We start from the raw sequence: 20,849 nt of genomic DNA on the forward strand, positions 1-20,849 counted from the left end.
ATTACCGATTATTTCATACATTACTTTTTATTCTTTGTTCCTATCTGAATGGGAGTGAGACAAGTCAGGTAGTAGAGGGATAATTTTAAAGTTAACATTGATACTAGGTTTGACTGTAGGATTACACTATTACAAATACACACATACATTTCATTTTGTCTGAAGTGCAGAGGTGGTACCATGGTATGTCTTTGAGTCTGAGCTGGTGTGTCTTTTTATAAGCAGTGTTTCATGCTGCTTCAACTAAGATGGTAGTTTGACTGAAATGGTGGCAACTAAAACTTAAAGTAAACTCAGACTCAGCGATTAAACCCAAACCCCTTTATTAAACATTTATTAAATAATATACTAAAAGTCATACAACGTATATCTTCATGGTATGAATGTGGGAAAGTTCTGACCACCCAGGGGTGAGGGTAAACAGAGTGTGCGTGTGGACAGGCTAAAAATGGTTATACAGCAGACTTGTATGTACAGTACATGGGATCGGATGAGGGCCTAGAAGTTGATAGCTTTTCCAAATGAGGCTGCTAGGTTGGCTTCTCTGAAGGCCTCTGACACAGTCTGCAGTTGGGGAAGAGAGAAAGGTAAGATGAGTTCACATTGACACTCTGTTAAAGGTTGGATAGAAAGTATCAAAGTATCTGCTTCTTTTATCAAAAGCGTTTGAGACAAAATGGAATTATTGTCACTAAGACGACATGTTTACACCAGTGAGCATACCAATGAGGAAGTGTCTGATTGTGAAGGTTATGGACCTTATCATGCTGTGACAAACAATCAGTGACATTGATAGTAAGAGTGAAGTGATCACTTACGAGATGAGTGTGGATCAGTGTCATTGATAACTAGACTGCGTTTCGTGAACGAACTGCGAGAGTGTGCTTGCTCTGTTGCGGCCATCAAGCACAAGCAACTGCAGTGGCCGAGTGCGCATATGTTTTTGAGGGGCCTCACAGACTGATATCTGAGAACAAAATCTGTATAGTACTGTGTTTTCTGTGTTCAGTACAACGTTGAATGCAGGTTGTAGGATGAATCTGCCAGCCTTCCAGTGTGACCATCTGCAGTGACACCAGGGGCGGAGTGGGACACAAAAATCCACCGGGACAATTCTGACTGCACCGGCCCACCACCGGCCCACAACGTGCCCAAAACTGGCCCAACCCGCATCCCCTCCACCTCCCATATCAACTACACAAACAAACGGGCGGCTTTTGATCATTATTGTTAGATTTAGTGTTGATGTGTGGGTGACAGACATGACAGTGACAGTGACAGTGTATTTGTATATGTACATTTATGGAAATACGGAACAAATCGCGTCCCGTATTGGCTCAAATGTTATGCTAATTCGCAACAATGTGTCCTGTCAACTCACTCGCATTTAATTGACGGCTGGTTGAATAAATCCGTAATTCTTGTACATTTTGATGCACTTTCCTCCAGCATCCGCCTCTTTTTCAGTCTGGCCTTTTTGCCCCCTCCTTTCTACTTTCTCTTATGTCCTTCCATCAGGTCCGCTTCACCAGCTCTCTCTCCCTGATAGCCGCTAATTTATCTCCCTAGGTTCACTTGATAAAGGCACAACGATACGCATTTCCCATGAGGCAATTTGCTCCGACCATTCTACATTCAACAAAAAAACGAATTAAATCGCTGGCCAATTTATATTTGTGGTCATGAAAGTAATGGAGTGTCTGAATAAAAAAGAATTACATCAATATAGGAGGCTAAACAAAAATCAGAAGGTTGGATTAATGGGAGTTTGACACACACCATAGGTGTGATGTACAGAGACAAATAGTGCTATAAATAGTGGTTGGACTGCCTACCTGTACAACTCTCAGAGAACTTAGAGATTTTCACGGGACCATAATTTGACGTACATGCAACCTCGATGGGCCGCTCATGAATTTGACACGGCGGCTGCGAAGGCCGGTCTGCAGGCTGGTTCTCGATAGGTTATTGGCCGACCGGCCGACCGGGAAAAATCCCGGTCCTCCCGATGGCCACTCCGCCCCTGAGTGACACTGAATACACCTTTTTGTTTTCAACCAATATATTTTAGCAAGCAACCAAGCTCAACCATTATATTTTGGCTCCACTGACGTTTAGACATATGAGGATATATTTGTTGTTCTGTTTTTGTTTGTTTGTTTGCTTGTTTATTGTGAAAGGGTCTAGTGTGTTACATTTAGCTTGGAGAAGTCTTAAAATAGGCTCCAAGTGACATTATCTCTTATGGGGTGTAATTATTCCTCCAAAGGTCGTGTTAATCAATGAGTGCACCTGAATTGTGCGGTATTTGTTGAGGGAGACTTGGGCTTGTTTTGATTTTGTATTGGTTGCGGATGCAATAAATCTTGTCTGTGCTTCAAATGTAAATATATTTATTGTCTCTCTATGGTGGAAATCAGATGTATTATGAAACTTGCATATTTACTAAGCACAAACATTTCAGGTGTCATGGTCATAATAGTTCCAGAGTTTCGTTATACTGACTTACTGAGCTAAGTGAATTGTTGAAATTGTTATCTTGGTAAAAGGAAACATCTCTGCAACAATATTGGAATGAATGCGGTTACATAGCCAGCTTTACTTAAAGTTTATTGTAAGATATAGCTTGTTAGACTTAATGCAGTTAGAGTTAGACTGTAGGTCTAGTATCTAACGTAAACAACACTTTTACTGTATAGCTAGAGAGCACGTGTATCACATTGGTTTATAGTCTGTCAAATTAGTTCTAGTTATTGGTGTTCGTTGGCATAAAAAGTTAGTCTTCTCTTATAAGCCTAGTTAGTACATCTGATTAGAGCTAGCAACCATGAATTGCAGATTAAGGGGTCCCCTATCTCAGTGTTCATTTTGGCAGCTATTTTTAGATTCAGTCTTGAGACAAAAATGCATATTAGTTTTAGTCACATTTAGTCATAGTTATCCTTCTTAGTTTCAGTCTAGTTTTCGAAAACTCATTACAATTTAGTCTAGTTTTAGGCACATTTAAAATTCCATATTATAGCCACATTAAACTCCTTCCCTTCCCTTCTCAGGCCCAGGGACCTCCTGTGTTGTGTCTACTGCATAGTAGTCTAGCTTGCAGTACTTAAATTGTGGATGCAATTGACATTATGTGGAACGATCAACGTTCCAACCGGAAAACAGACTTAGACAGATGTTTTCATTACCGCTCCTCACTTCCTTACTCAGGTTGACTACAGCAGCGGTAGGTTATCTCCTCTGAGGTAACTTCTAAGTGTCGCTTATTATAATATTTTTTAAATTTCTGGTCAAACTTTAGAGCATTTGTTTGAATTAAAATGTCACGAATGGTAAAATATCAAAAACGGGGAAATCTGAACAGCAGCTTTCGTTGTGTGCCGAGCTGTTCTGTGTCGGGGAGATTTAACTCTATCGTAAGTTTCCACCAGTTTTCCGAAGGATGACAGTCAGAACAGCAGAACAGAACAGATACCACTGAATAAAGACTTCCTACAAGTCTACTACTATACAAATATATTACACAGTATAACACTACCCAAACCCATCCCTGAACATTAGCCTACTCTAAAGCTGTGGGGTTTTTCATTCTTCTGCATGGACCTGTGACAAGCTGCTGCTCTGACACTCACAGTACTGTCAACCTGTCTTTGTTTGACACTGGTGGAAAAGAAGATACATCATCCATCCATCCATCCATCCATTCATTCTCTCATTCATTTATTCATCACATTTGTCATAATACAAAGCAATGTTTTAGAAATCTGAAACACCTGCCAGAACAGCAGACAGTAGACTTAGCGACTACAGTCGACACATTAGACGAGCATTAACAGGACATCGTATTCATTATACTGTTAGAACTATAAAGCCACAGCTAAAATGCAGTCTTCATTTGATTGTGTTAACCGTCTGTGATCAAAAATAAAAGGCTAAACTACAGATCGCATACAAGTCTACACAACTGCTGATAGTTAGCTAACGCTAACGGGTGCCATTAGCGAAAGCTACATAACAGCTACATACCCTCATATTTATGAATAAATGAGGAAGTGTAAAACTTAAACCTTTTCTAACAGAGTACTCGGGGCTCTGGACGTCCGCTTGGCAATAGTATGTACATTGGAAATAGTCATTCATGGTAGCTCCTGTAAACACCGGCTGTCGCCATAATACGCTCGTCTGTAATTACCACAGCAGCGGACGGCCGGAAGTAGATACGTCTGTCTAGTGGACCCCGGAAGAATGTTCCGCATTACGTCAATTAGTCTCCAAGATACAGATCTCATGCCTACAGCTGAATTCCAATTAAATCAATGTAAATAATAATTTAAGGCAATACTTGATTAACAGAATTGTCATTCAAATATATGAGAATATCACGTCTAAGTATTGAAAATTCAAATGATGTGATGGGACAATACAACTACTATGCCTAGCTGGCCTTGGAGTTAAATCAACCACATATCCTACATATGAAATGTTGTGAAATCTCAAAACCAACTGATTTAGCTAGACGGATAGTTTTGACAGTTGAAAGTGGTGTCAATGATAATAACAATTGCCCAAATAGACAAGGCTATTCAAACCAGTCACATATTCATTTATTTTTTGCTTGATTAATGTTGTGCGTAGCCTGTCCTATAGTCCATACTGCAATGTCGATAGCTAGTATAACTTAGCTAGGATATGCTACCTCATAGTTAGCTAACGTTAGCTAGTGACATGAGTATTAATGATTAATGAGTTAACAATGGATACCGACAGTTAGCATACCTAGCTAGGTAGCATTACTATTGGATGTGAATGACAGTTATGCTAGGTCTTGCTAGCCCTTGCTATCCCCAAGAAGGAGCATTGTTTCCGGGGATTTTCACTTGACGAGCGGAGGGCAATACAGTCATCTGGAGAGTTCAAAATGATACTAAACGAGGGGAAATCTACTGTATGGAGATATTTCTGCTTAGTGGACGATGTAGATTCTAATTAGGCTGTTGGATATGTCCAATGTAAGGAGTGTGAAGTTTTAATGAAATATGATTGATGCAACTCTCGTTCTCCACAACAACATGGATTAACCTGGACGGTTGGATGTAGTTTCAGAACGAACGTCGGCGTGCAAAAAGATCTTCAATGGTAAGACTTGTCTGTTGTGCCTCTGTTGGTGTCTCATAAAACGTGAGTTTTATTAAAGCATAGCGTGTGTATTGTGTAGCTATTTCATTCCGAGATGGCAGGGGAGTAAAATGCTCCGCTGCCAAAATAGATAACATGTTTTAAACTTCGGGGTTAATTCCCTTTCCTTTACGTCTGCTGCTGGTTAGCAAATACAGACAGCCGGAAAGGTTAACAAACGGAATGAAATAGCTACACATTACACACGCTATGCTTTAATAAAACCCACGTTACTCACATACTGGTTAACACTGTTACAGCAGGTGTATAAACTGTACCTGTAACTGTTTTGCTATGGGGCTAGGCTAGTTGCTTTGCATATTGTAGCAATGGTGTTCGCGAATGAGTTGTTGATCAAGCTGTCTTGTATACTTTCACTTGCTTTTTACATTTCCATGGCTGTGTGTGTTGTGTTAACCCTGTCTCTTACTGTCTGTGGAAGAGGAGGTTGAAACTCTCAGCCCAGCGAGTCATTTATTTATTTTGATGCCCCCGCCGTGTTACAGAAAAAAGTCTCTTGTCCGCTCACGAAATAATGCACAAAACGATTTACGATTTACATGATTTTTATGGCTTCAAAATATACTTAAATATCCTTGAATATCCCTGTGATTGAAAGACAGATTTCTGTTGAATATGCTGTGATAGAAAGCTTGATGGTGGTTTTCGATTTACATGATTTTTATGGCATTTAAAAGAGACTGGAGAAGGCTTCCTGATCTAATTTCAGTTGGCTAGAGTGGGTGACGTCACAATGGCTCAACATTCCACCATGTTAGTCTATGAGAAAAAAAGGTGATGAAAAAGACGAATAAAAAAAGAGTGGCAAGGAGTAACGCCACGAAAAGATATAGCAGGTTGCACTGGATCGGGCCGGACGTTTTGGTGTTTGAATGGCGTCTCTATCCCAATAGGGCGAGGCCTGATTCGTCGCAAGAAAAACGGGGAGAATAAATAAATAAAGAAAACTTATGAAGAACCTTCGGGCAAGCACACTAATAAGAGTGAAGTTTCATCAACACTTACGGGATGAGTGTGGATCAGTGTCCTTGATAATAAGAGTGAAGTTTCATGAACACTTACGGGATGAGCGTGACACACTCTGGCCACATCCTCACATGATGCTCCATACTCCATTGCTAACGCAGCTTCATTGATCATCTCTCCTGCCCCCTACACATCACAGAACAAGACAAGAGAGCAGGGTTTAGGGATTGCATTGGAATGTCACTATCCCTTCAGGAAGGAGGGGAAGAACCATGTGGTCGGTTGAGTGACTCACAGATCCTATGATGTGAGCGCCCATCATCCTGTCCGTCTCCTTGTGACTCAAGATCTTCACCATTCCATCAGTGTCATTATTGGTTTTTGCTCTGCTGTTTGCAGCGAAGGGGAATTTGCCAACTTTATATGGTATACCCTAAGAAAGAGAAAAGATCATAAAACACATCACTAACTTAGAGATCAATAGAACTTAAAAAATGCAAAATTGATTTCCATCTTAGCATCTTTACGCTACTTGCAGCAAGGTACTATATGGATTGGAAGATTTTATTAAGTGCCCACAAGGCACGGTCTTGTATTTTTACTTAAGAATGACCTGTTTATATCTCCCAGGTGACTTCAATCATTGAACCAAGAGATTTTTTCACAGTAAGAAACTACAGATTTGCAGTGTTGGGCCCTCTTAAATATTTGACTTCAATGACATTTCCCTTTTCTGAGTTGAATAAAAGCATCCATCCATCCATCCATTCATCCATTGATTGATTGTTCACCTCCTCTTTGAGTTGCTCCTCAGTCTTGCCCACCCATGCCACCTCAGGATGCGTGTAGATGACTGAGGGCACACAGTTATAATCGATGTGGACCGCTCCACCTGCCATGCCCTCCACACAGATGATGCCCTCGTCCTCGGCCTTGTGTGCCAGCATGGGCCCGGCCACCACATCACCAATGGCGTAGATACTGGGAGAGGGCACAAGAGTATAGCTTCAGGTACAGCAGGTTTGGTCACACGGTTATCCTACAAAAATGTTGTTTGGTGCTTTGTCATATCTCACAGCTAAGGGAGTACATCCACACATGGCTGGTGAGAAGCTGTCAGAGCTATGTCCAGGGTACCCCCAGGATTTTTCATCTCAAATTTAAGACTTTTTCAGACCTTTTCAAGACCTCTTTAAATGAAATTTAAGACCAACATCGCACCTTTCCTGATATGTGTATGAATGAAAAAAATAGAAATTCAATCAATCAATCAAATAACTTTAATGAACAATATGCTCTGAGGTATTCAGCATCTGCCTAGTGCTGCCCACAGCAAACGACGACGAATTCCGTTTCGCGCGCAGAAGACTGTACTGTACAATGCAGCTAGTAGTCCAGGCAAAATAGCATTTTACGACAGACTAATTGTAAAATATTTTTTTTCAGCATAGATCATTTTAGGGCTGCAACTATCGAATATTTTTGTAATCGAGTATTCTATCAACAATTTCATCGAGTAATCGGATTAAAGTAATTTTGCGTTTTCAACAACGTCATGTCAAAAGTGACTCGCATTATTAGCCGCCATGCTAACGTATCCGACCGACTAGCATCGCGCAGTTGCCGCGATCGCGTTATCAAAACCTCCAAAATGTCATCAAAGTAACTAACCCCATTGCATTCAAATTATAAACGTCTTGTGTTTATGTAACACTTGGTCATTGTTTTCTGAAGGATTAGCAGACAGATTGAGATAGATAGAACTAATGTTCGTGTGTGTTTCTGTGTGTGCTTGCTATGATAAATGCTGCTCACTGGTTTGCGTTGCAAACTTTAGACTGCTGCCATGGAAACACCATGCGAGCGTTATAGAGACAATGTAGGCTACCAGTACATTGGGTTTAGGGACAGTTGCAGCCTGAAATAATTTAGTTATAATAAGCAATTGGCTGTTATTCCTGACAAAAGAAAACATTTTTTAATCCAACACTTTAATTGGGTCAAATCTCAGCAGTTGTGTGTATGTGACCGCGCGTGCAGAAGGAGAGACGTGCATGACATGAGATCTTGGTGCATTTGTACTCGCTCTGCTACTTACTGTAACATCATGCCTAGCATCACTATGACTCATAGTATAGTCTACAAATAACCTCACACACCGTAAATTCAAACTTACGCTCGTGTCCCTAGTATCTAGCAATCGTAAATCAGCTAGCGTCAACATTTACGTTACATTGAAGTGGCTCTGCATGGTGAACTGTTAACGTTAATGAGTTAAAGAACTGTATTTGCTGGTTCTAGGTTGCTTGGTTGTATCGCTCGAGCAGTGACTGTTAGAACACCCACGATTACCAAAGCAGTATTCTTTATCTCCATTTAATTCATCAATTTCCATTACATGACAATGCGTACGATCGTACAATATGTGTGTTCAATGAGAATAGCCTGGGCAAATCAGCACTGCACTGAATTACATTAACATGAGTTATTGCTACATGATAACAATTACACAACTAATATTAATAGATAGTGGACACACTAGGCAACATGATATCATCCATAATACATTAAACAGTCGAAATATAAACTTATAAGGATGAACCCATCGAATTGGGAACTACATCGAATCAACATAAGAGCAGAACATAGCTAAATTTCCGCTTAGCCCGCTATCGCTACTATAACGTACCCTGCACTTCATGAAACTACGTACTACCATAAGGTAGGCACACAATGCCTAAAATAGTACTTCACCATACTGTGACAAATAAGTTTCGAGTGCTTACATCATTATTGTTCTACGTGTATGTGTATCTTGTGTGCTTAACTAAACTGGTCACTACCATACTGAAACCTAGACTGACGGAGCTGCTGTCTGCAGAGACCGTAAATCTTTGAATGCGCGCGCGCGTCAATAATGCATGATATGAACTAAACGAACCCTCGAGGCAAAAAAAAATCCTCGATCATTTTTTGTAATCGAGTTACTCGAGTAACTCGAGTAATCGTTGCAGACTTAGATCATTTCTATGAGGTGTCCAGAACAACATACTAAAAGTCCTAAGAAATCCTAGTTGAGGAAATATGTTTAATTCTCATCAATCTGAGATGTGTGCTAATAATGCATGGTAAAAATACACCTAAACATTTTTTATGTTTCCTTTACACAATGAAAGTACCTATGCACATGCATACTAACGTCCACTTTGATCCCAGGAAATTTGAGCACCTAACCCATCTCCCGTACGGAGATATCGGCGAAAGTTTGTTTACCTAGCTTAGATCTGGTTTTTGTCATGTCCCTTCTACATTGAATATCTTATTAACCATACGTCATCAACAAACTCAACTTACATCATTGCAAACGTTATTCTGTGCACTATAAATCTACATATTCCATGCTATCATGTCATGCAAGGTCAATGCATAATTTAGCGAAAAGCGTGATGTGGTCAGAGGGGTACAGTTGAGACACGATGTCCACGATGTTTGTGTGACATAGCAACAGTTACCAAGTAAGGCAGGATTACAATAATCGGTCTTATTAGCAGCGAGGCTAGCTAGCTACTATGTGTTTCAATGGATTTCTGGTCTAAGCGTTAGCAGCAACCCAACAGTAAGGAGAGCGCTTTATTTAACACCTACAAAATTCACGGACCATTTTGGATGCAACGTTTGGGTGTACTAAGATTCGTTGTTACAACGAACAATAAACAAATGTTGTGGCGCAGTATCAAATAAGGAAAGAGGGTAAAAATTAAGACTTGATGAACGGAATTTAAGACCTGTTGACAAAATGTAATACCTTTTCAAGGCCTTAAATAATGAATACTAAATTTAAGACTTTTTCTTTTTAAGACCTCGCGGGTACCCTGATGTCAGAGGCTCACCTAGGGACTGTGGTCTGGAAGCGGTTGTTGACAGGGATCCTGCCTCTGTTGTCCAGCGCAATGCCCACAGACTCCAGTCCCAGGTTGCTGGTGAAAGGGCGCCGGCCGATGCAGACCAGCAGGATGTCGCAGGTCATGGTCTCGTTCTTGCCACCAGCTGCTGCCTCAACCCTTGAAGAGCACATGGACCCCGTTACACACAGTGTTCACGTAGCATTCAAATCCTTTCAAACAGTTGCAGTTATTCACAGTCAACTAACTCCCTTCCTATACAACTGGCATGAGTGTCATGTTGACAGTTCAGTTACAGCAGTAATAGGCCTACACAATTAACAATACGTGCGCAAGAATTCATTATGGAATGTTGCTGCAGTATTCACATCGGAGTCTTTTAATTCAAACTAATTTCCTACTGTTCAAGCCTGATACATAGACTAGAATAGAATAGAATATATTTATTTGTCATTGCACATCTGGCTCTGCAATGTGCTCTTGCAAAACCATGAATGAATACTGTCCTTGCCTTCTGAATGAGAATATATAACAATAACATAAACTCGTCTTGTGTTTATGCAACACTTGGTCATTGTTTTCTGAAGGATTAGCAGACAGCAATGTGCTCTTGCAAAATCATGAATGAATACTGTCCTTGCCTTCTGAATGAGAATATATAACAATAACATAAACTTACGCAACATCAATCAAGCCATCAGCTCTTTTGGTCGCTCCCATGACTTTTGTGCCTAGTTTGAACTTCATGCCCTGCTTCTGAAGGATGCGCTGGAAGTTCTTTGACATCTCCATGTCGATGCCCATACCCCCAACATGGCCCAGGAACTCAACGGCTGTCACTTTGGCTCCCAACCGCTGCCATACAGATCCCTAGTGCACAGACATGTGGATTAGACTCAACTAAAAGGAATGAAAAAGTTCCTCAAATACATAGATACAGACGTCATGTGCCAAACTAATTCTAAAGAACATTCTGTGGAAAAAAGGTACAGCCTTCAGTCTATAAGGAGGATGGCTGTGCTCTTTAGTGTAATGCACATCCTCACCAGTTCTACTCCGATGACTCCTGCTCCAATCACAATCAGGTTCTCTGGGACCTTCTTCAGCGAGAGAGCTCCAGTGGACGACACCACGGTCTCCTCATCAATCTGGGAGGGGGGACAAATGAAACATGCCATACCACCCTCTTGAAAACAAGCATGTCGCACAACAAGCTTAACACCTGACAATCTCAAGTAAATTACTTTCAACTCAAGACAACAAAATTGACGACTGGAGGTATTGCCTTCAACTTACATGAACAATTTTACACTACTAGCAATACCATTTCAAATGTATTTGATAACATCACAATTCCAGCTCAGAGCAATGTGAGAGTTCACTGCCTCTTCAGAACCAACAAGAATTTTCATGTTCCAGAGAACTGTGGTTTACAAACAGACATTGCATTTAGCCAGATTTCATTTCTGCTGCCAGGCTATGATGGAATGGTATACCTCAACCCCAGCGAAAGGGGTGACTTCTGATCCGGTGGCAATAAGTATGTTCTTGCTGTTGATGACTTGCTCAGTGCCATCACCCATTTTTGCTGTGACTTGGTTCTTCCCAGTGATGGTTCCATAGCCATTGACGTGTGTGACCTGTAACACAACATACGTGTCACCAAAATGACTACATGTCTCTTGCTATTGCTAAATTTTCTGCAGCTGCATTCCTAAGTATTCTCCTCTCTGTACAGAATGAATCACAGAAATCAGCCTGGCCTGGAGAGCCAAGCCTTTGAAAGTGTCCTTAGAGATATGCACAGAATGGAGTGACATCACACTCTGATATGGAAAAATCATGTGTTCAAAGCCAACATTCTATACCAATGCCAGTGTAACCTGCGTTGTACAGGCAAACACAGTCTCGCACCAGACTTAAACACGCAACCTCGGCAATGGGAAACGTGCGTGCTGGCAAGTACGCTAAAACCCATGGGTGCTAGTGTCTGTTGCTAGCATGTCTCTTAAGGTGTCCAGAGTGAGGTTTATTTGTTGGCTACCATGACACTCAAGCCCCTAAACCTTACACCCATCTGGGTCACCGCACCTGTATTACTATGGCAAGGTTTTGGCCTAAAGACAGAGATACAGGGGGGAAAATAAGTATTTGAACCCCTTCCGATTTTGCAAGTTTGGCCACTCGCAAAGAAATGTGTGATCTAGAATTGTAATGGTAGATGTATTTTAACAGTGTGAAACAGAATATAAAAAAAAGAAATCCAGAAAACTGCATTTTATAAGATTTATGACTTTATTTGCATTTGATGCAAAAAACAAGTATTTGAACCCCTAGCAAAACATGACTTAGTACTTGGTGGAATGACCCTTGTTGGCAAGCACAGACGTCAGACATTTCTTGTAGTTGGTAACCAGGTTTACACACATCTCAGGAGGGATTTTGGTCCACTCCTCTTTGCAGATCCTCTCCAAATCCTTAGGGTTGCGTTTCAATGGGAGGGAATGAGGCCAATATTCGACGTTACATGGCCCCATCCATAGTCCCCTCGATGCGGTGGAGTCGTCCTGTACCCTTGGCAGAGAAACAGCCCAAAGCATAATGTTTCCACCACCATGCTTGACGGTGGGGATGGTGACATATTCAGCATTCTTCCCCCTCCAAACGCGGCAAGTCTAGTTGATGCCAAAGAGCTAGATTTTGGTCTCATCTGAACACATCCTGTCTCCCAATCCTCCTTAGAATCATTCAAGTGTTCATTGGCAAACTTCAGATGGCCCTGTACATGTGCTTCCTTGAGCAGGGGGACCTTGCGAATGCTGCAGTACTTCGAAGAATTACGGCGTAGTGTGTTGCCAGTGGTTTTCTTGGTGACTGTGGTCCCAGCTGCCTTGAGATCATTCGCAAGCTCCCCCTGTGTAGTTCTGGGGTTATTCTGCACCTTTCGGATGATCACCGATACCGCATGAGGGGATATCTTGCATGGAACCCCACACCTAAAGCGGGTGACAGTTGTTTGGTGTTGCTTCCATTTATGAATAATCGCACCAATAGTTATCTGCTTCTCACCAAGCTGCTTGCCAATGGTTTTGTAGCCCATTCCAGCCTTGTGCAGGTCTACAATCTTATCTCTGACGTCCTTGGACAACTCTTTGGTCTTGCCCATGGTGGTGAGGTTGAAGGTGTGAAGTATGATTCTTTGGATAGGTTTCTTTTATACAGGATAGGTCACCAGTTGAGATCAGGTATACCTTGTTAGACCTAATGAGGACTAATCTGTGTGCTTCTTGGGCGCATAACTGGCCATTGGGAGCCAGAATTTTTGCTGTTTGCTTGGGGGTTCAAATACTTATTTTTTGCATCAAATGCAAATAAAGTCATAATTCTTATAAAATGCAGTTTTCTGGATTTTTTTTTGTTGATATTCTGTTTCTCACTGTTAAAACACACCTACCACTACAATTCTAGATCACACATTTCTTTGCAAGTGGCCAAACTTGCGAAATCGGCAGGGGTTCAAATACTTATTTTCCCCACTGTATGTCTTAATTACTGACATTTCTGTATGAGAAATTACCAACATACAACTGACATATCTGTATTAAAAGACCTATTGGACACCAGATGATAAATGTAATTAATGTTCTGATATACTTTTGTCTTGCATGTCGTAACTGCATGAATGTCTAAACTGCATTAAATCACAAAAAAAGACCTATTGGACACCTTACTTTGTTCTGTTTAAATAAATGTGCAATGCCTCCCGTCAAGGCTTTGACTGCTCCACTCTTCTGGGCCATCATCTTCTCCAGGTTAAGTGTTAACCCTGAAACTACAGGACGATATGGAATTACACCACACTTATTGACATTTTTTTTTTTAAAAGATGGTTCAGTTAAGAAGGGTCGCCATGCTTATGTCTATGTTCTTTAGAAATAAATTAGCCATTGGTGGCTACTTTACACCTGTAGTGCTGCAGGCCCTGCTTTTTTGTTGTTGACATTAATACTTTGAAGAACAAGTGCAAAACAAAAAGGAACACATTTCCTCTAGAAGGAGAAAAGATCATAACCTTAATTCTTACTTTCAATGCCTCTGCTTTCAAAGTCCTTTCCATGTGCAAGATGATAGAAGTAAGAATTGTTCAAGAGTGCCTACAAAGGAACCAGAAATGAAATCAAGTCAATCACCAATCTGTGGCTCAGAATCCATACACAGATCTGTCCTGTTCTTATAACTGCTTAATGATTTGATCATGAACATTTACTCTCTTCAGCAATGTATTCAAGGGTTAGTTTGATGGACCCTTATTTTGTCTCGCGCTGAGAACCATACAGATTTCCAGAAAACAAGAGGTTAAGTATGAAACCCCTTCACAGGCACTTTCACAACACCACTTGCAGTGTGCATTAAGTATATTCAGGGGACAGCCTACATTTCAAAACCAAACTCTGTCAATGACACACCAAGCGTGTAACAGTGCTTGGAGTTTGGTTGGTAAAGCATGACACCAATGCCAAGAATTCAGATTCTTGGGACCACAATTACTGCTGTATGTCAAACAGTAATACATCTGGACTGGACCGGGAAAGACTAAATGAAATATGCAAAACAGACACAGCTCTTACTAACCAAAATATTAAACATAAATCACTTGAAATGCTTACATATTGTCCAAGAACAAATTAAACTTAATTTCACATGTTATCATAACTGTGTTATTAGTGAAGTGCACTACCTTATATGGTATTTGATCATAACTTTGTTATAGGGTGAAGGGCACTACATTAGATGGTATTTGATCATAACTGTGTTATTATTGAAGTGCACTACATTAGATGGTATTTGATCATAACTGTGTTATTACTGAAGTGCACTACATTAGATGGTATTTGATCATAACTGTGTTATAACGGATGTGCACTACCTTAGATGGTATGCAGCCAACGTTCAAGCAGGTTCCCCCAAGGGTGGCATTCTTCTCCACACATACTGTCTAAAGATGGAACACATTTCATCATGTCATTGTCTTCAAATCATTTAAGTTGAGATATTTCCCTAAAAGAAATGTCTCCTTACCTTGAAGCCAAGCTGTGCTGCCTTAATCGCGGCGACATAGCCTCCAGGCCCCGAACCCACAACAGTTACATCAGCTTCAACTGCAAGAGAATAAACTCAGCCTATGTCATGTCAAAAGGGCCCTTTACTGCCAGAGGTAACTTGTCTGGGAATTCCCCGCCCCTTCACTGCATTTCATTTGCTCAGTTAGTCTGGCCAACTCCTCAATGGAGGTCCACTTCACTCACGTAATTGGACACGCCTTTAACCAATCAGACCAACGATACTATACAACGATACAACGATCGGTAATAAAGCAAACACATATTTTTTCTGTATGAATTGTTCCAGAGCAGGTTTCTGTTCTATTTTCAAAGAAAACTTGCCTTTGAAATCATCCAAGACAGCCGCGAGAGCAGTATATAGTTTACTGTGCTTTTCTCTTAAGTTTCGCTTTTGTTACGGTAGACGTGGTTATTTTAAATCCGCCAATGGCGCGCCAGGTAGCCAAAAGCCAGTTTGTGATTGGCTCCAAGGATTCTGGAAATCTTGAAGTGAACTGCTATCCTAAGTTTGCCAGACCCCCTTCAGAGGCTAAATCAAATTGGCCGGAGAAGAGGGGCGGGACTTCCCAGACTAAGAGGTAACTGTACTACTGATAAGTTTCCACACAACAGCAATTAATGACAAACAACTGGAGCAAAGGCTTTGCAAAAGAACTAATGCCACTGATATAACAGACTTCACTGCTTGGGACTTGATGATAAATAGACTTACTCTGGGCTTTGTCAGCATATGTCCTTACAGACAATGCAGTTGCTGGATGGAGTTTGCATGGAAGATGTGAGCCCCGCTGTATTAGTAAAAGAGAGTGAAATAGCAGATTAAAAAAGATATTATAGTAGAAGTCAACGCACTTCACTCAGTGATGGGAAAAGCAGAACACCTATTTGTCATTGGACCACTTCATAGGACCTGAAAGCTCCAAGTCTGTACAAATGAACCCCTAGGAGGCCATGCAATGCTTCAAGTGCACATCAAATCGAATTTCTTCAAGACCTTAAATCGGTTAACAAACATCCCCTACTGTTTCTGATCAAAATAGGCAGCTTCATCGCAGTCACCCTACCAAATTGTAATAACCTCAGACCATTATCATATATGTTAACGTTTGACATGTACGATGCAGCTGCAATTATCATGTTAGCAATACAAATTCCATTCAGGATCACTTCTCAGATTACTTGATGAAAGTACCCTTGCACTTTGAGCCAGCCGTCTCCTCGACTTTGTACCATCAATTTCTACCTATGCAAAATCGTACAGTATATAAGTTTTATAACGTATTCTACCTTGTATTAACGAGCCAAAATGTATTTTGACGTTATGGCCTAGTGTGACAGTCGATTAGCAGAATAACGTTTCGACATCTATTTTACGAGCTAGCTACATTTACCAGAATGTACCCTCATGGTTTTGAAATGTTAACGTTACAAGGAGATACACTTGCTTGACAGCGCGCCAACTAACAGTCCATTTGCGAGCCTAACCAAACAAGTAGCCAAAGGTGGCATTATGACATTCAGCAATGCTGTCGAACATCATCTAACTTTGCTTCCTTGTTAGCCACAAATGTCGGTTTAGCATTAACACTCTTCAGTCGGAACATCGCTAGCCGACGTTAGCTAATGATACGTAAGGGCCTTCACTTGAACACTGACAAAATAATCAAATTGTGGATGTAAGTTGTTGTGACTTACATGCACTGATAATGTACACTAAGAACATGCTATTCGTTACATGAAAGCAGCGTTTACCTTGGCAAGGGTGCGATACAACTGGTTCCAACTCTGCATTTTGACATTCGTCCACTTAACCTAGAGCAGACGGAGCATCCAAGGACTCTTTGTTGCGCGCCTGCGCACTCGAAACCAAATAACTTGTCGCTCGATTATGACGCTGCTCACCTGACTTGGGCTCTTCAGTTGTGGTCTGGGTGTCATTCTTCATTTACTGTCTATGGATATCTTGTAGGTAGGAACTAGTAAATATACAACACATATTGTATATAGAGTTCTGAATGATACAAATGTGTTAAAAATACTAAAACAAAAAAGGACTGAACCATTTTTTTTAGCTATACACAGGAAACGATGTTAAATTCCTTGTAGGCTACTATTGGTTTGGGACTTCCCACAGCAGCCAGTCCTCTCACTGTCACATGCAAGTATTCATACCCAACAACCTAACCTACGCAATATAACAACTGACCAACCAAAGATCCTGAGCAGCAGGATACAACAACAATGCATAACTGGCTGGTGATAGCTGCGACACACAACATGCCACATGGGATCCTTAAAGACCCATTACAACATGCCTAGATAGATAGATAAATACTTTATTCATCCCGTAGGAAAATTCTTGTATCTTGCAGCTCTCAATTCTCAATTATAATTTACAATAATTACATACAATATGTACAGACAATACGACACAATACAAACAGACAATACAGTACAATACAATACGGTGATGTACAGTGTAGATATTAAAGTTTTATGACAGCTGGGACAAAGGACCAGCGTAGCGTGTTGAGCCGCCCGCTTCTGAGGCTACTGGACTGTCCTGCCAGGGGAGGGGGTGGTGGACATTGCCCATGATGGCCAAGAGCTTGCCCCGCATCCGCTTCTCCTCCACAGTCCCCTGTGAGTCTAGGTTCTGCCCCACCACTGAGCCCGCTTTTCTGACCAGCTTGTCCAGCCGCCCAGTGTCCCTCTTTGACATGTTGCCTCCCCGGCAGACTGCAGCATAGAAGAGCACGCTCGCCATCACTGATTGGTAAAACATGAGCAGCATCTCTTAAAGACGTCAAAGGACCTGAGTTTCCTCAGGAAGAACAGCCTGCTCTGTCCTTTTTTGTAGGACAGAGCCGACCAGTTCAGCTTGTCATCCAGACTGCGTTAGCCGACCAGTTCAGCTTGTCATCCAGATGCACCCCCAGGAACTTATAGGTCTGCACCACTGCGATGTCCTCGCCCTGTTTGTTAATAGGCTGCAGATGTGGCTTAGTCCTGCAGTAGTCAATGACCAACTCCTTGGTCTTACTGGTGTTCAGAAGAAGGCTGTTCCTCTCGCTCCTGTCGCAGAAGGCTCTCGCCAGGTCCCTGTACTACCCCTCCTGCTCCTCCCTCACACACGGCACTATAGCCGTGTCATCTGAATATATCTGGACGTGACAGGACTCAGAGTTGTAGATAAAGTCTGACGTGTAGAGGGTGAACAGGAACGGAGCCAGCACAGTCCCCAGTGCTGCTCACAACTTTGTCAGAGACACAGCTTCCCAGTCTGACAAACTGCGGCCGACCTGTCAGGTAGTCAATAATCCAGGATGTACAAAAGGAATCCACCCTCATCCTTTCGAGCTTCTCTCTAAGTAAGAGAGGCTGGATGGTGTTGAAGGTGCTCGAAAAGTCAAAGAACAAAATCCTCACTTGACTTCCCGGCTCGTCCAGGTAGGAGTAGGCCCCGTGGAGCAGGTAGAGGACAGCGTTATCCACCCCTTCACTCTCCTGGTACCCGAACTGCAGGGGGTTGATTGCATGTTCAGTCAGAGGTCTCAGGCGGCGTAGAACCAGCCGCTCCAGTGTCTTGATGACGTGTGATTTGAGGGCCACCGGTCTGTAGTCGTTGAGGACAGCCGGGTGCCTAGTCTTGAGTACCGGCACGAGACATGATGTTTTCCACAGAACTGGGACCCTGCCTGACTGTAGACTCAGGTTGAAGAGCTCTTGAAGGGGCTTGGCCAGTTGGTCAGCACAGACCTTCAGCAGCCTCGGGCACACTTTGCAGTCCACCTTTCCTGTGTTCAGTTTTTTTCAGCTCCACCTTTACCTCGTCAGCTATGAGGCACAGGGGGAGGCTTGGTGGGGGAGGGGGCTCAACCGTGATGTTATGGCTGTAGCAGTGAGGACGAGGCGGTGAAGGGGGCCAGGCTGCTGCTGGAGGATAGGTTGAGAGGGGGAACGGGAGGGCTGATGATGATGAGACCGCTGAGTCAAACCTGTTGTAGAAGTGGTTGAACTCATTGGCCTTGGCCACATCAGGGGTCTTGATGGTCTTCATTTACCTCCACACCTCTCTGGTGTTATTGTGCTGCAGCTTCTTTTCCACGTTCTTTTTAAATTCCTTCTTGGCCTGCTTCAGGCTCCTTCTCAGCTCTCGTTGTACGAGCCTGCGCCTCTCCCTGTCACCCTCTCTGTATGCTGTCTTTTTCTGATTCAGGAGCCTCTTGATGTCACAGGTGATCCAGGGTTTATTGTTTGAAAAACAGCGCACAGTCCTATCTGGTACAATCATGTCCCTGCAGAATGTCATGTAGCCAGTGTAGCATTCAACCCTCCTGTCCACTTCCGTGACTCCCCTATTCCCTTTGTGTCTTGCAGTACACTCCAGTCTGTGCATTCATAGCACAGGCCTGCAGAGCTTTTTTTTGCCACTTCCTGAATGTCCCAACATACATGATGGCTCATCCATAGAACCTGAGTAGTAGGATGCAACTAGGGATGCAACGGTTTTCGGTATTTTAGCGAACCGTTCGGTTCGCCCTGTTCGGTTCGGTTGACCCAGGTGAACCGCGATATTACGGTATGGGTGACATTAAACTTTTAATTTAATATGTGGCTATAATGAATGCACGCATGTATTGGGCGATAGCATGACTGCTTGGGACCCAGGGGATGAGTTCTGCGCTCCACAACCATGCAACAACCAATCAGAATTGTACTGACTTTCCCAAGAGCCAATCAGCGCTCTGAATGCAGACGCTGGAGATCCATTTGAGGAGGAACAAAACTTTCCCTGTTGCTGCACGATCATGGGGAGTAAACAAGAAACGGAGAAAAGAAAATTTGAAGAGGCACCGTCATCTTACAAATCAGCTGTATGGGAACATTTTGGGTTCAGTGTGGAGTATGATGACAAAGGGAAAAAGATCGTCAGCAAGCAAAGCACGGTGTGCAAGCATTGCTTCCTACGATCGCCTACTCCACAGGTACATCCAACATGTTGAGCCACTTGCCCCGTCATCACCCGGCTGTAACTCTAAGTGGAGCAGCACGGTTTGTCGCCGAAAACACAACCATCCATTGCTGCAGCATTTCAGCAACAATATGCTTATAATTCCGAAAAACACAAGGCAATAACCAACTCAATGGACGTCTTCATAGGGAAAGACATGCAGCCCTATTCAGTAGTTTTAGGCACGGGATTCCGTCACATGTTAAAGACCATTGACATTGATCCTCGTTTTAATATCCCCTCCCGCACGCATTTCAGCAGCAAAATAATTCCAGAACTGTACGAAGTGACTAGGAGAGAGAAGGTTTGTTCTGTTGTTCTTTAAGGGTGTATTTATAACAGTTAAGTATTTTCTAGGGTTTAAGTGTGTGAATGACAATGTTTGTTGTTTGAGTTTATTGAATAATGTCAATGTTTACATTTCACATTACTTTACAGTATACTGCACTTTACTATATTTATTATTGCCTGTTTTTGACAGAAGGCCAGAATAGTGTTCCTTGTTTAAAATACATTTTGTGATTTTACTTAATATGTGCCCTTTTTTACATTTAATTGCATCTTGCATTGTCTCTGCAAGTGTGAGTAGAAGCACCTTGTTGACTTGAAATAGAAAAGACAAATATAACCTAATGCGTGTTAGCGGCA

General features: G+C 42.1%; 1 protein-coding gene across 1 annotated transcript; it reads right to left on the reverse strand.

The window, feature by feature from the left end:
- Nucleotides 1-306: 306 nt before the first annotated feature.
- On the reverse strand, nucleotides 307-17,063 carry dld (deltaD). Its single transcript, XM_080842743.1, has 14 exons — nucleotides 16,940-17,063; nucleotides 15,900-15,975; nucleotides 15,144-15,223; nucleotides 14,992-15,060; nucleotides 14,149-14,218; nucleotides 13,796-13,896; nucleotides 11,561-11,704; nucleotides 11,111-11,212; nucleotides 10,744-10,934; nucleotides 10,053-10,223; nucleotides 6,954-7,143; nucleotides 6,458-6,595; nucleotides 6,259-6,348; nucleotides 307-564 (listed from the first exon to the last, which is right to left on the reverse strand). The coding sequence occupies exons 1-14, from the start codon at nucleotides 16,976-16,978 to the stop codon at nucleotides 499-501; spliced, it is 1,527 nt and encodes a 508-aa protein (XP_080698869.1). The 5' UTR covers nucleotides 16,979-17,063; the 3' UTR covers nucleotides 307-498.
- Nucleotides 17,064-20,849: the final 3,786 nt, after the last annotated feature.

The sequence above is a fragment of the Sprattus sprattus genome (genome assembly GCF_963457725.1).
Source record: "Sprattus sprattus genome assembly, chromosome: 7".
NCBI classification, from domain to species: Eukaryota; Metazoa; Chordata; class Actinopteri; order Clupeiformes; family Clupeidae; genus Sprattus; species Sprattus sprattus.

Coding starts and splice junctions, on each gene's coding strand:
- dld (XM_080842743.1), bottom strand. CDS start 16,978: ATGCAGAGTTGGAACCAGTTGTATCGCACCCTTGCCAAG. Junction 11,705..13,795: donor ATTTATTTAAACAGAACAAA/GTAAGGTGTCCA, acceptor GTTGTGTTACAG/GTCACACACGTCAATGGCTA. Junction 7,144..10,052: donor TTCCAGACCACAGTCCCTAG/GTGAGCCTCTGA, acceptor GCCCTCTCCCAG/TATCTACGCCATTGGTGATG.